The 16,292-nt window shown below is 44.4% G+C and overlaps 1 protein-coding gene across 1 annotated transcript in view; it reads right to left on the bottom strand.

The window, feature by feature from the left end:
• Nucleotides 1–12,968: 12,968 nt before the first annotated feature.
• The window catches only part of LOC137416225 (NACHT, LRR and PYD domains-containing protein 3), an 81,744-nt gene continuing 78,420 nt past the window's right edge, over nucleotides 12,969–16,292 (bottom strand). The window contains exons 16-17 of the mRNA XM_068101785.2: nucleotides 14,466–14,527; nucleotides 12,969–13,486 (exon numbers count right to left, since the gene is read on the bottom strand). Coding sequence (XP_067957886.2) covers nucleotides 14,482–14,527 — 46 coding nt within the window. The 3' untranslated portion in view covers nucleotides 12,969–13,486; nucleotides 14,466–14,481. The remainder of the gene's footprint in view (nucleotides 13,487–14,465; nucleotides 14,528–16,292) is intronic.

Raw genomic sequence — 16,292 nt, 5'->3', positions numbered from 1 at the left:
CAGACAATTTACAAAACATAGAGGAACTATATCTGAATTTCGGTTCTGACCCTCATGACCATCCATTCGGAGCCAATGTCCTTGTTCCCCTTTGAGCCTCAAGTAGATTTTAATCTGCCATATAAGAGAGCTGTTGGTCTGTCTGTGTGTGTTGCCATTTTTCTGAGATGGCTGAACGGATCTTCATCAAACTTTTAGAGGTTCATCAGTGAGTGCCTGGGAGTGTTTTAGATTTCAAAAAAAATTGAAAAAAGGTTCGTTTTTTTTCGATTAAAAAAAAAAAAAAAAAATTTTAAAAATTAATAAATTTAAAAAAATCGATCGATAGTGCCTAACCATTTTTTAATTAATGACAGTTATATACAAGTACACTTTCGCATAAATAAATACAAAACAATCACCAGACATTTGAACACAAATAAATAAAACGATTCCGGAAGTGTACGAAGTTAGTAGTAAGGCTTCTTCTTCTTCCTGATCGGTATCACACTTAACTCAGAAACGTGATGAATGGCACATTCACCAGCATATATTGAACGAAAAGGTGAAATTATGATTTGACATTTGTGATGGATTCTGATTTGGATGCAATTGCTTTTAGATTATATTTTCTCTCGTTTCAAACATGTTAATGTTTCTTTTTTGCTTGAGCAACGCTGGGTACTCCAGCTACAAACACTTATATACTTTACTCGGCGTACAAATACAAATACAACTTTGTCTGGGGGGTAACATAGGCTATGTGGCCGCAGCTTCATTCGGGGATGTGGGGGACCAGGAGAGGGGCGTAAATTCATCATGTAAATGTGTTCCGTGTAGCGCCACCTGGTGATGGTGGCAGAGGGTATTACAATTTACTTTTTACTTGGACAACACTGAGTTGAGAGGGTATAACAATTTCCTTTTTTTACCTGGGCAACACTGAGGTTAAAGCACTTTTTGCACGGGTAAATTATTTCTCCTTCTCATCCCCCCCTACCCCAAAATGGAGGGGTCTGTCAAAGCCACCCACCCACCCCCATACCCCCCTCCCCCCCCCCAAAGATGTATATGTCGTATATCATTCCCCTCCCCTCTCGCATAAATAAACACAATGTGTGAGTGACAGAATGTGGTCATGCTTCTGGACCAAACGTCATTCTATGTGATTTCCTTGTACATGAAGAATGAACCATTCGAGTAGAGAAATAGGTTGTTTTTTTTATCGACACTAAATCAGAAACATTATTCACTGGTGGGGGCACCCATGGGAATCCCACGTGCATGGACGTGTGTGACATTTGGACATTTTCATTTCGATGCTGCACATTCAGTTTTACAAAATGGTTACTGGCAATTTATCAGATCCACAAATGATGTAATCTACACAATTTATTTACTTCTGATAACATGTGAATGCATGTGCTTGCACAAGGGAAATACAGCTTAAAATGTGTCATTACATCTCATGTAAAATGTGACTTCAAGAGCTCAAATCCTCTCCCTTCCCGCCCCCATCACGCACACTGCACCGGGGAGTGGGTCACACACAAACGGGGGAGTGGGTCACACACACACGAAGGGGAGTGGGTCACACACACAGACACACACGGGGTGGGGGGGGGGAGTGGGTCACACACACACACGGCGGGGGGGGGGCGAGAGGGTCTCACACACACACGGGGGGGTGGGGGGAGTGGGGGTTATTACACACATGGGGGGTGAGGGGGGAGTGGGGGTTATTACACACACGGGGGGGGGGAGGTGGGTCACACACACAGGGGGGTGGGGGGGAGTGGGGTACACACACGCGCACACACACACACACACAATAGGGGAGTGGGTCTCACACACACACACACGCCATGGGGGAGTGGGTCTCTCTCACACACACACACACACACACACACACGGAAACTCGTGCGAAAACAAAAAACATTTTTATTAAAGATTTCACGATTTTATTTCCTGTAGCGATGAAACGCATTTTCTTTGGGCGGAGTATAATCGCTCCGAACGAAACAGGCATTACCTGGTTTCCTTTGCTTGAGTTGTAATCAAAATGTACCTTTGTTTCTTCAAAAAGTAATTTATGATCGAAGACGTGTTGATTCAGTATTAAAATGCACATCACAGGCCGATCGTAGGCCTATGGAGCCCATGATTCTTCTTCATTTTTAAACTTGAATGTTTCGTTAACTTTTGGCTTTTCAAAGTAAAAATAGATTAAAACCAAACGTTATTAATAAATATTGTATTCCGTAGTTGGTTTACATTATTATGTACATTTTTGAAGTGCTGTATTGTTTAATTCTATGGTTGGTAAAGAGTTGACTCACTTAAAACAAAGTGAGTATCGGGGATATGGAAAAAACACCTCGGGGATATGGAAAAATATAAATCGACTTCGGTTCGATCCCGAGCTTCAGTATGCAGTCGCTGTACTTTTACTAAGTAATAATAAAAATAACGAAGTCCTGGGAACGTTCTCTCCTCTCCTTTTCCTCTCCTTCCCTCTCTTCTTTCATTCTCTCATTCCTCTCTCCCATTCTGCCCTCTCCTTCCCCGTGCCCACATAACAGTCCACACATTCAAAACGGCTGTTGGAATATATGTCGCCGATTTTCTCAACTTTAGCTGAAACTGAGACTTGAACCATCCCAGCGACTGTGATGGTGAATTCGTCGAGATAAAGCCATGAGGGTGACTCAATGAACGGCCTTTATGTTACAGGCCTTTGAAAATACATTTTGTTCTATAAACGGCCACTTTAATCGAATTGTATTCGTTTTTTGCAACCGAGTCTAAAACCATGTTAGCGACTGTGAAAAATGAAATGAGATCTCGAATTAGAGTTTAAATAAAACTGTGTGAGAGAGTAAGAGACCGCGAGCCTAACAAAAGAGGCCTCAATGCTATGCGAGTAAACAACATGGTGGATATTTGTTTTTGAAGCTCTTCCTAGACCGGGTTTAGCCACACCCTCAGACAGACTCACAGAATCACCCACGGAGAATATAATATAGATTCTCTCAAACACTTGAATCTCCTGAATGATTAATCCATTGAAATGCACACTGCAAACAGGTCATCACGATATGGTAATGAAATTGCACATCATTTACTGTAAAATACACCAAATGAGATAATATACAACATTATAAAAGAGTAAACACACACAAGTAAAGGTTTAGCTTTTACATGAGCCTTGACTTTGTATGCAATATATATGTATATGTAATAGGCGTAGGTGATTCTGTCCATCTGTCCGGGGGTGTGGCTTAGTCCGTTTGCAGCGTAGCTCCACCCATAGCTCCACCCATTCTTGGAGAGGCTTCATGTAAACAAATATCCACCATTTTATTACCTCGAATGGCTTTGAGGCCTGTTTAGTTAGGCCCATGCTGTCTTTCTCTCTCACACAGGTTTATTTCAATCCTAATTCGATATATCATTTCATTTTTAACAGTTGCTAACATAGTGTTAGACTCAGTTGAAAAAAAACGGGAAGAGAATCCCAAGAAAGTTTCCGTTTATAGAACGAAATGATTTCTCAAAGGCCTGTAAACTAAAGCCCATTCATTGAGAGTCACCCTCACAATTTTATCTCGAATTCACCATCTGATTTAATTTTTATCGATGGTTTTAGACTCGGTGTCAGAAATAATTGAGAGCATTCACGCACACACGGGAAATTGCCGAGATATATTTATAAAAATCGCGCCACGATGATACACGAAAATACAGCGCCTAAAATAACATTCGGGGAAAATGTCAACATATATTAAAAATTCGCTTTTTCTTTTCCGTTTAGATATATTACTTTAACCTTTTACGAGTCGGCACAAAAACGACATATATATCTTCGTTCTTTCTTATTTCATTCAACATTATTATCCGGAAGTAAAATATGTTTCAGGAAATTGCCGAGAGATATTTCTTGTTTTTTTTATTATTAGTTATGTGCGCATACACTTTAAATAGGTTTGGTTGAAATCTTTAATTTTCACAATGTAATTTACTTGCCATTTGTCATTTGATAACAAGCGTTACGCCTAGGTCCCCCATCAGTGAAGTGATGCGAGTTGACAAAGTGGAAGACGCAAGGCGGCCATGTTGGATTTTGACATGGCGACCCAATTTTCAATAGCGTTCTCCCTTTTGCGTAGATACACCCACACACCAGATTAGAAGTTGGTACTTCGCTTATTTTTCAAGATATTCCACTCACAATGTTCAGACATACATGGCGGCGGCCATCTTGGATTTTGACGTGGCGAACCAATTTTCAATAGCGTTCTTCCTTGTGCCTAGATACACCCACACAACAGATTAGAAGTTGGTACTTCGCTTATTTTGCAAGATATTTCGCTCACAAGGTTCAGACATATATATGGTGGCGGCCATCTTGGATTTTGACGTGGCGACCCAATTTTCAATAGCTTTCCTCCTTATGCCTAGATACACCCACACACCAGATTAGAAGTTGGTACTTCGCTTATTTTTCAAGATATTTCGCTCACAACGTTCAGACATATATATGGTGGCGGCCATCTTGGATTTTGACGTGGCGACCCAATTTTCAATCGCTTTCTTCCTTATGCCGAGATACACCCACACACCAAATTAGAAGTTGGTACTTCGCTTATTTTTCAGGATATTCATCTCACAAGGTTCAGGCATACATGGCGGCGGCCATCTTGGATTTTGACGTGGCGCCCCAATTTTAAAGAGCTTTCTTCCTTGTGCCTAGATACACCCACACACCAGATTAGAAGTTGGTACTTCGCTTATTTTTCGAGATATTTCGCTCACAATGTTCAGACATATATATGGTGGCGACCATCTTGGATTTTGACGTGGCGACCCAATTTCCAAGAGCTTTCTTCTTTATGCTGAGATACACCCACACACCAAATTAGAAGTTGGTACTTCGCTTATTTTTCAAGATATTCATCTCACAAGGTTCAGACATACATGGTGGCGGCCATCTTGGATTTTGACGTGGCGACCCAATTTTCAAAAGCGTTCTTCCTGATGCCGAGATACACCCACACAGCAGATTAGAAGTTGGTACTTCGCTTATTTTTCAAGATATTCAGCTCACAAGGTTCAGACATACATGGCATCAGACATACATGGCGGCGGCCATCTTGGATTTTGACGTGGGTTGCATTCACACACCACATTCAAATGCGGTCCTTCGCTTACGCACGCACGCACACCCGCATGCACGCACGCACGGACGGATGGACACACAGACGGAGGGGAAAACCATAGTCCCCCTTTTGCTCCGCTGTGCGACGGGGGACAATTACGAGACACTTCCTCTTGAGGATCGTGACAATTCATGCTTTGCGTGGAAACTTCCATTTCCAAAATGAATGCGACGGTCGATGAAGAACGCAGACTTGAACAGGATGTAGCAAGAAAACGAATGAGACGGGCGAACGAGTCCGTCGACGAACGTCAATGCAGACTTGAACAGTATGTAGCAAGAACCGCACAGAGCCCGCACGAGACGGGAGAACCGCACAGAATGCTGCTGCAACAACGATGAGGAGGGTTGGAGAGGAGCGAGGGGTTGGAGAGCGAGGTGCTAGGGGTTGGAGAGTGAGGAGCGAGGGGTTGGAGAGTGAGGTGCGAGGGGTTGGAGAGCGAGGAGCATGGGGTTGGAGAGCGAGGAGCGAGGGGTTGGAGAGCGAGGAGATAGGGGTTGGAGAGCGGAGAGCTAGGGGTTGGAGAGTGAAGGGCAAGGAGTTGGAGAGTGAGGGCCGATTGGAGCGGAGAGTGAGGGCCGATTGGAGCGGAGAGAGTGAGGGGCGATTGGAGCGGAGAGTGAGGGCCGATTGGAGCGGAGAGGAGTGTGAGGAGGTATTGGAGAGGAGTGTGAGGAGGTATTGGAGAGGAGTGTGAGGAGGTATTGGAGAGGAGTGTGAGGAGGTATTGGAGAGGAGTGTGAGGGCTTGGAGAGGAGTGTGAGGAGTTGGAGAGGAGTGTGAGGAGGTATTGGAGAGGAGTGTGAGGACTTGGAGAGGAGTGTGAGGGGTTGTAGAGGAGTGTGAGGGTTGGTGAGGAGTGTGAGGAGTTGGCGAGGAGTGTGACGGGTTGTAGAGGAGTGTGAGGGGTTGTAGAGGAGTGTGAGGAGGTATTGGAGAGGAGTGCGAGGAGGTATTGGAGAGGAGTGTGAGGAGGTATTGGAGAGGAGTGTGAGGAGGTATTGGAGAGGAGTGTGAGGAGGTATTGGAGAGGAGTGCGAGGAGGTATTGGAGAGGAGTGTGAGGAGGTATTGAAGATGAATGTGAGGAGGTATTGGAGAGGAGTGGGAGGAGGTATTGGAGAGGAGTGTGAGGAGGTATTGGAGAGGAGTGTGAGGAGGTATTGGAGAGGAGTGCGAGGAGGTATTGGAGAGGAGTGTGAGGAGGTATTGGAGAGGAGTGTGAGGAGGTATTGGAGAGGAGTGTGAGGCGGTATTGGAGAGGAGTGTGAGGAGGTATTGGAGAGGAGTGTGAGGGTTGTAGAGGAGTGTGAGGCGTTGGAGAGGAGTGTGAGGGGTTGGCGAGGAGTGTGAGGGGTTGGCGAGGAGTGTGAGGGGTTGTAGAGGAGTGTGAGGGGTTGGAGAGGAGTGTGAGGAGGTATTGCATAGGAGTGCGAGGAGGTATTAGAGAGGCGTGTGAGGAGGTATTGGAGAGGAGTGTGAGGAGGTATTGGAGAGGAGTGTGGGGAGGTATTGGAGAGGAGTGTGAGGAGGTATTGGAGAGGAGTGTGAGGAGGAGTGGCATTGGAGAGGCGTGAGGATGGAGAGGAGTGAGGGGTCACATATTATGTGAAATAAATAAATTGTGTTCATTACACCATTTTAACCATTTTGTAAAATTTAATGTGCAGCATGTAAATCAAGATGTCCAAATGTCACACACGTCCATACCTGTGGGATTCCCATGGGTGACCCCACTAGTATATGTATATTACTATGATGTAAACCTTACTTAAACTCGAACTTGGGAAACCCAAGAGAACAACCAAATTATCCAAATCTGATTGTATAATTGTTACATGATGAGGTGTGGTGCCATGGTTACTTGATGAGTTGGGATATAATATATACATCATGAGTTATGGTACAATTGTTACATGATGAGGTATGGTACCATGGTTACTTGATGAGTTATGGTACAATGTACAGGTAGTAGACAAGAAAAAATAGAAATAATGAGCGATACCAAGTAAATGGGTAAATGAGGGATACCAAGTATATTGAAATCAATGGCTTCCACACAGGTGTGGGTCCACGTCTTCATTAAGCAAATAACATCCCAGCATGCTTCGGGTCATGTATAACGATGCTGCACAGACCTGATTGCCTATAATTATGGCAAGCATGGCTGCAAGAAGAGACCTCATTGACTTTGAAAGAGGGGTGATTGTTGGGCCATGTTTGACAGGACCTTAAGTGAGAAAGACAGCTCAACTTGCGGACGTTTCACGAGCAATGGTCTCTAAGGTAACGTCGGCATGGAACTTCAAAGGAAAGACATAAGCATCTGGAGATCTCGAGAGATCTTGGAGACGGTGGCAGGGGTTTTCGACGGTCCACACGGTCTCCACGTTTTTCAAAGTTAAGTCTGTTCACAATTGTATTTTGTCGAAACTGTATTTATCGTTCGGTGTGTGAACTTATAGTGTCCCCCTTGGAAGTTTCTCGGTGTTTATCTTTCATAAATTAATCGTTTGTTTGCCGCGTCGCGAGCAAGGCCTTGCAGCCTCAGGCTTCCCCAGTCGAAGGTTGTTCCTTCGCTGTTTTGCTAGCTTTTTTGATTTCCCCTTCTCCACCAAGCTTCACCAAACATCTACTATTTGTCTAACGTTGTAACCCACCCCCCCCCCCCCCCCCAAAACAAACAAAAAATAATAATAATTTTTTTTTTCCCCTTTCTCCTCGTGTGCTTTTGCCTCTGCCCACTTGCGCTGTCTCGCCCCGCCCCCATTTTCCCCTTGCCTTCCACCTTTTGCCCTGTTCAAGTGACTCGTGGTCGTCGCTCTAGGCTTCCTCTCCCCATTGGTATTTTTGTGAATATAAGATTGTTCTTCACAGTTATGTTAAAATATGTTTCAACTATCCCCTTCAGTGTTTTATTCAGTGGTTTATTACAACACGCTGTTTTTCTTCTTATTTAAAAGGCTCCTTTCAATTTCCTCTTCAACTCATTCCATTTCAAAAAAATATTCAATCTCTTTTGATTCCAAATCACTCCATGCTCTAAATTCTCATTCATTCCATCCCTCCTCCATCGTTCTTAAACGAATCGCTAACTTGAAAATCACAACAAACCCAATTTGTTATATATGTTCATCTTTCATTAATCATCCACTTTCTAAACTCCCCCCTTGCCCCTCCCCTTCAAATCTCCCCCCCAACCATCCCTCCCAAATTCTCCCTCCTCCCACCTCCTTCTCAAAGCTGCCTCCTCCCCACTTCCTCTCCCTCCTATGTCATACCTCCACCTCCCCCAACCTTCTAATTTCCTCTGCCCCCCTCAAACAAACTCTCACTGTGCCTCATTCCATCACCATCAAACCTTTCGTCCTCCTCATCCTTCCCTTTCTTGTAACTCTTCTGTAATCTCTGACACACTATCAACTGCTCTTCCTACATCCCCCTCTCACCCTTCATCTGACCCTACCCCTCCCCTCCCCTGTCCTGCACCCGATGCTCCCCCTCTCTCCTCACTAACGGTATGGACCTCAAACATCCGGGGCCTTTGCTCAAACCTGATTGATCTCTCCATTCAGGTTGCTTCTGAAAATCCAGACTTGATCTGCTCAACAGAAACTTTCCTCCTTCAAGATGTCTCTGATTCCTTAATATCTCTTCCTGGTTACTCCCTCCTCCGGTGCGATAGACCTGATCCTCGTCCTGGTGGAGGGGGGGCTATCTTTATCAAAAACTCTCTTCCTCACTCTCCCTGCACTGCCCTCTCTCCACCCCACCCACAGGAGTACCTCTGGCTACGGCTTCCTCTCCGCTCCCACCTTTTGTTCATATGTGTTCTGTACCGCCCTCCAAACAGTGATGACTCCATTTACATTTCTCTGTCGGACAACATGGACCAACTTCTATCAACTCATCCAAACTCTCTCTTCCTCATATGTGGCGACTTCAACTGTCATCATGCCAGCTGGCTGGGTGTGGGTTCATCTCTCACCAGCCATGGCACCTCAGCAAAGGACTTCTGCGATTCATTGGGACTGACACAATCTGTCAATTTCCCGACCCGGATCTCAGTCAATGGAGTATCTTCTCTTCTGGACTTGGTTATGACTAACTTCCCTGCAAATGTCTGCTGCTCTTCTTCTGCTCCAATCGGTTCTTCTGATCATGTGCTTGTTAAAGTGGACATCTCACTGGCCATTCTCAGAGAGCCTCCTCAGCGCCGACGAGTCTGGCATTTCACTCAGGCCGACTGGCACGGTCTGCAAGCAGCCATCAATCAACTGGACTGGTGTCCCATCTCTAATGCCTCTGACATCAATTCTTCCTGGAAATTCTTCCAAAGCAAACTGCTCTCTCTCATGCACAGATTTATCCCATCTCATCTTCAGTTGTCTTACCCTTCCTCCCGTGCATGGTACACTGAATTATGTGGTGAGGCAGTTGCCCTGAAACAACTTGCCTTTGCGTCTTGGAAGGCAAATCCAACTGAAGGCAATCTCAGTTCCTTCCACCAAGCTCGAAACAAGTGTGTTTCTACCCTCAGGAGTGCCAGGAAGCACTATCTCTCCACACTCAAGATTGAACTCTCAAACCTGTCTCCTTCCTCCAAATCCTGGTGGCGTCTGGTCAAATCCGTTTCTGGTGTTTGTTCCCCCTCCATCCCCTCCCTTACCTCAAATGGCTACACAGTTGACACCGCACGTGACAAAGCCGAATGCCTCAACTCTGTGTTTGCCTCAAAATCTTGTGTCAAAAACCCATCTCTCTCTGTTCCCACCTTTCTCAGTCGAACCCAACTGCTCCTGGACTCTGTGTCCTTCTCTCCTGACAAGGTGGAGAAGTTTTTATCAAACCTCGACTCTGATTCTGCAAGTGGACCAGATGGCATCAGCCCTCGGGTCCTAAAATCCTGCTCTGCCGCTCTATCTCACCCTCTCTCTGTTCTTTTCACCCTCTCTTTTGCTCAAGGTCATCTGCCAGCATCTTGGAAATCAGCAAACATTACCGCTTTACACAAAAAAGGTGCAAAAACAGATCCTTGCAACTACAGACCAATCAGCCTGCTCCCAATTATCAGCAAAGTCATGGAATTCATCATTGCTTCAGATATCAAATCCTTCCTCTTCTCCAATGGCTTGATCTCTGATCATCAATTTGGATTCAGACCAGGTCATTCTACTCTGGACATGTTGCTCCTGCTGTCTCAACAATGGATGGAGGTCCTCAATGCCAAACAGGAAATCAGAGCTGTCTCACTTGACATATCACGTGCCTTCGATACGGTCTGGCACCCAGCTCTGCTCACCAAACTCACCTCCTATGGTACTCAGGGAAATCTCCACTCATGGCTTGCGGATTTCCTCTCTGGTCGTAGGCAACGTGTGGCCCTGAATGGATTTCTTTCATCTTCCCTACCTGTTCTGGCTGGAGTTCCCCAAGGTAGTGTTCTGAGCCCTGTGCTATTTCTGGTCTTCATCAATGACCTCTCCGACTCTCTGGAAAATCCTCTCTATCTCTTTGCTGATGACTCCACTATCTGCCACTCCATTCCTCATCCCTCAGATCGGCAGTCTGCAGCCTCCTCACTTTCTGCAGACCTGGACAAAATCACAGACTGGTCAAACAAGTGGAACATGTCTTTTAATCCTGACAAATCTCACACTCTTACAATGTCTCTCCAAAAGGACCGACTGGACAACCCTCCCATCTACTTTCTCAACAATCCTCTCCAAGAAGTTCTGTCGCTCAAGCTTTTGGGTCTCACTATCTGCCATGATCTTTCTTGGGAAAACCACATTTCCAAGCTGGCCTCCAAAGCCAGTCGCCGACTGGGCATCCTCCGTCGTGCGAAGTCCTTCTTTGGCACACCTGAGCTCCTCACCACATACAAGGCTTTCATCCACAGCTCAATGGAATACTGTTCCCCCCTCTGGGCTGGTGCTCTTGCCTCACACCTTGCTCGGCTTCACGCTGTTTAGGCCAAAGCTTTCAGAATCATTGGAATCTCCTGCGATGTAGTCAACTCCGAGGGCCTTTCACTCACTCACCGCAGGCAGGTTGGTAGTCTTTCTGTCTTCTACCGACTCCTCTCTGGCCTTGCTCCCCCAGCTCTCTCTGTGCTCTGTCCCCCCAATATTCCTTCAGGTCGCACAAGATCTGCCTGCAACCCTCTTATGGTTAAACTGCCAAAGTCTGGCTCTCTGCTCACCTTCACTCTTTCATTCCCCTTTTCTCCCGCCTCTGGAACAAACTCCCCCACTCACTTCAATCCCACTCCTCCCTCCAGGTCTTTAAAACAGCTGTTCACCACCATCTCTTATCTTCCCCCATCGAAAACCTTGATCTTTTCTACCCCCGGTAATTCACCCCAGAGTCCTTGCAGTGTTCATATGTTTTATTCCTCTCCAACCTCCCCCCCAAGTCCTCCCGATGTCCCTGCTCTCAAATGTTGTGTTTGTGTCCTTCCCCCTCTCTCCCTATCTTGTCTGCCGCTCCCCTTGTTTTTTGTGTTTTGTGTGTCGGTTTGTCTTTTTGTGTGATTAATGTTAGCTCTTTCACGAGCCTCGATCTTGTATACAAAAAAAAAAAAGAAAAAAAAAAGCAAAGGGGCAGAAGCGAATACTCCAGGATTGTGATATCCCTGCATTAATTTGAAGTTCAAGGCAAAGCAGGTGAGCAACTGCATATCAATTGACGGTAAATTTCAACCTGGGATGCAAGCAGCCAGTTTCATCAAAAACGGTCCACCGAGAACTACACAGAGCGGGATACCATTGTCGGGTTGCACAGCACAAACCACTCATCACACTTGGCAGTGCACGTTTTGCGAGCCCAGTGGTACAAAGAGCACAAGCAATCAACTACCAAGCAGTGAAGAAATGTGATATGGTCAGATGAATCATCCTTCACCATGTTCTCGACAAATGGACGAGTGCACGTGTGGCGCCAACCTAAGGAACTCGAGAATCCTGAGTGCTTGGTTTCAACATTGAAGGGTACTGGTGGTTCTTTAATGTTGTGGGGCACATTTTCCTGGCATTGTTTGGATGTAGTAATTCTGCTAGAATGCAAGGTCAATGCCAATCGCTACTTAATGGTACCGAGTGATCATCTTATTGCAGATCACTCCATATTGCAGCATTTCTTTCCTACCGGGAGCGATATCTTACAGGATGACAATGCCCCCATCCACACATCACATGTGGTCGCCCAATGGTTTGATGAACAGGACACTGACGTTTCAGACATTCACCCCTCTTTTAACTGGAGGAAAGGTTAACGCTTGAAAATTTAGATTTTACTTGCTTCAGACAGTGGTTAAATTGTTTTCCCATGGTGGTTCAATTGGCTTCCCACGGTGGTTCAATTGGTTTCCCAAATGACTGATGTCATCCATATGTCATGGCCTTCTCTGTCACCAGATCTGAATCCAATGAAGCATTTATTGGATATTCTGGAATGACACATGAGATAGCGTTTTCCATCTCCATTAAAGTGGTGTGAGTTGATTGACTTTATCGTGAAAGAATGGTGCCGCATCCCTCCTGCAGAATTCCAGACGCTGGTGGACTCTATGCCACAGCGCATACAGGCCGTACTGGCCACACGTGGTGAACCAACACCCTATTAAGTGACTTTAAATTGGTGTTTCGTTGTGCACAAGCTGTATATATCATGAGTTATGGTCTAATGTTTACATGAAGAGTTATGGGACAATGTATAAATCACTAGTTATGGGACAATGTATAAATCATGAATTATGAAACCACATTACTTATGGACCTTGGTACTCGTTGTGGTTTTATTTAATCTTCCAGATATTCCTAAGATCCTCCAACATGTATCAGCGATTGAAGTTGAAGCAATGTATAACATCACTGGGGAATTAAAATATACGGTATAAACAAATTGTTTTTACCCCAAAGATTAAAAAAAAAAGTCCTTAAAATCTACACAAATCTTGCTGCTTTATCCAGATTACCATATTTTCCAGTGTATTAACTGCGACCGTGTATTAACCGCACCCTTCTTTTTCATCCTCCAAAAAATAATAATAATAATAATAATATTTCTTGTCACCGGCGAAGCTTGATGATGTGGGATTGGAAGTGAATCGTCTTTTCAGCCATGTCATCGGGTACATGTTAGTAGATGTGTGTGTGTCGTTGAACCGACAGCATATGGTGTGCCATGACACTGTAGGTCCATGATGGGCTGGTCCTGAAGTCCCCAATGTCATCGTCAATCGCTAAGCTCCTCGCCTTCAGCCTGAGAGCAGGTGTTGTGCAAGTGCTGTAAATAAAAAACCTGCAAATTAAAACTAAAAATTTCCCATTATACATAAGAGACATAGGTTAGGGGGAGTGCTGCCTCAATCCTCAACTTATTGTCCTATTTTACATCCAATTTTACTTCAACAGTGATGGCCTTCCTCTGTCTTTCGCTCGCGCTACCAACCTTGCTACTCCACGGACGCTTTCCAGTCATGATTGCAAGGGTTATGCATGTTATAGCAGCACAATTCACATGCAAAATGGGAAACACCTCACTACATGCACAATGCTAACATGGAGGGTTTCTGGAAACAGATGGAGGGGAAGGCGAGAGAGAGGGAAGGCAATCTAGCCGGAATCCAGGTGTTATTGCGAACATGTTTTCATGTCGTTTCATGCAAAAATTTAATTGCAGTGTTATGCAAAAATTTAATTGCAGTGTTATCCAAAACCATTTCTTTACCTCCATTAATCCACCCTCAACCCACCTCCTTAAAATCCATTTTCTTTCCTGAAAGTCATTGTAGTGTCCATCTTGTTTATCCCATGTACCCCGCCCCAACCCTCTCTCTCTCTTCCACAGATCTCCCGATGTTCCTGTTCTCTACTGTTGTTGCGATTCCCCCAGATGGACATTATATGGGCGTCCAGTCTGCCAGCATTCATTGGTGGACGATAAAGATCCCATGGTGTCCTTCGTGAAGAGGAAGCGAGCACCATGGCCAAATTCCAAATTCCTGCCATAAACAACAGAGGGCATTGCATCACCAGCACAGCCATTCCCTCAGCCAATGACGCCACATCACAGCCTTGTGCTGCATACATATGAAAAAGATCCCCCCACACCAAAACAAATCAAAATTATTTTATCCCCCCCTCCTCTCCTTTCCCCCACCCTTTGCAATCTACTTTCATTACATTGACGAGACATTGCTCATTCTCACCCTACTTATTTTAATTACACAAAACATACACTACCCGCTCCCCTTCACACTCACCGCGATAGAACCATTTTCACTTGTTTATGAAATGATCGAGGCTTGGATCATTTCCACGCACACTGAAGAAGAGAAGGGGTTAAAATTAAACAAATAAACAAAACGGTGAATGAATGAAATGAATGATAAGTTTCTATTTACTTATCAGAATGATGTTGTAATCAAAATGGATGAATCAGCAGAACGTTGATCGAAGTATGCTAACTCCGGGAGAGAAGAAAAGAGAAACTGACGTTTCAAACATTCACCCCTCTTTTACTCTGGAGAGGGTTAACGCTTGAAAAGTCAGATTTTACTTGCTTCAGACAGTGGTTAAATTGTTTTCCCACGGTGGTTCAATTGGCTTCCCACGGTGGTTCAATTGGCTTCCCAAAGTAGTAAAAATTTTTTTCATGGTGCTTAAAATTTTTTAACCAGTGATTAAATTATTTAAAATTGTTTTTGTTTTCCCACGGTGGTTAAATTGTTAAATTGTTTTTAAATAACTTCAAATAACCTTTTCAGAACTAGAAAGCATCTGAAAATGCAACGCCTGCCCGTCTCTGCTTTGTATTCAGACTTCTTCTTGTGTATGCTAAATATGATGAAAACAGCTAATAAAATACAAAAGATTGACGATTTTAGGCGATCTTGACCTTTTGACCTCAAAAGCAATATGCTTCAGTGAATCAACATGGAAACCCTGCTCAAATTTGAAGTTAATCAAATAAAAATTTATGCTTTTATGCAACCTTGACCTTTGACCTTTTGATCTAAAAAAAAAAAAATCAGCTTCTAGCTTTTGATTGGTGAACCAATTCAGTAATCCAATGTGCAAATTCTTAAAATTTCAGGTCAATTGCATGAAAATTGACGATTTTATGTAATGTTGACCTTTGACCTTTGACCTTTTGACAAAATTATTAATTTGCCTTCTCCATATCATCATAATAAAGCTTTGTTGAGAATTTTATAACAAGGTTCACATGGTTAAAAAAAAAGTTACGGCCCAGACAGACACACACAAAAGTCATTGCAAACCTCGTCTCCCGCTACATGGAGGATGGGCTAACACGTTGAAGGTCACGTGACCGATAATAGTACAACTTTCCTTTCCATGAGACATTTTTTCCCACGATGGTTAAATTGACTTCAACAGTGGTCAAATTGTTTCCCACCATGGTTAAATTGCTCTCCCACAGTGGTTAAATTATTTTCCCACAGAGTGAATATACCAAGATATTCCAACATCACCCTTATGTTACAGATTCGTCACTTCCATTGTTGTGGTTTTCATCCACTGTAAACATTTTTGATTCCATGTACATACTATTATTGTTGTCGTTTAAGGTAAATAGAGATTACTATTTTCAAAAGGTAAAAAGTTAATGTTTTAAATGAAACCGGAACCGGACGACAACGAAGAGGAAGAGAAGGTGGAGCGAGTGAGTCGGACAAGAAGCCGAGCTGCTTCAAGGTCCTGAGCGAACGTTGGCGAGCGGGTCACGTGTGAACTTTGGGTTTCCCGGGAAAGGGATTCCTGCGACAGAGTTGTCATCACTGTGACAGATAAACCTGCGTGACAGGTTTTGCGGTTGATTCCGGAGAGAATTATCGGAGTGCCGTTATGCCACGAGAACGGAAATCGGCCATTTTTACCTCACGCAGGATTTGCGCATCGCTCAAGGTTTTTCGCCTCGCTTTAACCATTGTCACTGCCTCCAGACGTTAATCTGGTGTGTGTATGTAACGATTGTAACGTGGCTTTTGAGTGGGAAATCTGCGGTTCGCCGATCGGGAGCCGTGGAACGTCCATACCCGAGGGTGTGATTTCCCAGTCACCTTGAG

Source organism: Myxine glutinosa, chromosome 1, assembly GCF_964187855.1.
Source record: "Myxine glutinosa chromosome 1, kmMyxGlut1.1, whole genome shotgun sequence".
NCBI lineage: Eukaryota > Metazoa > Chordata > Myxini > Myxiniformes > Myxinidae > Myxine > Myxine glutinosa.
Note: the sequence above shows the minus strand (reverse complement) of the source record. Positions and strands in the feature narration are given on the sequence as shown.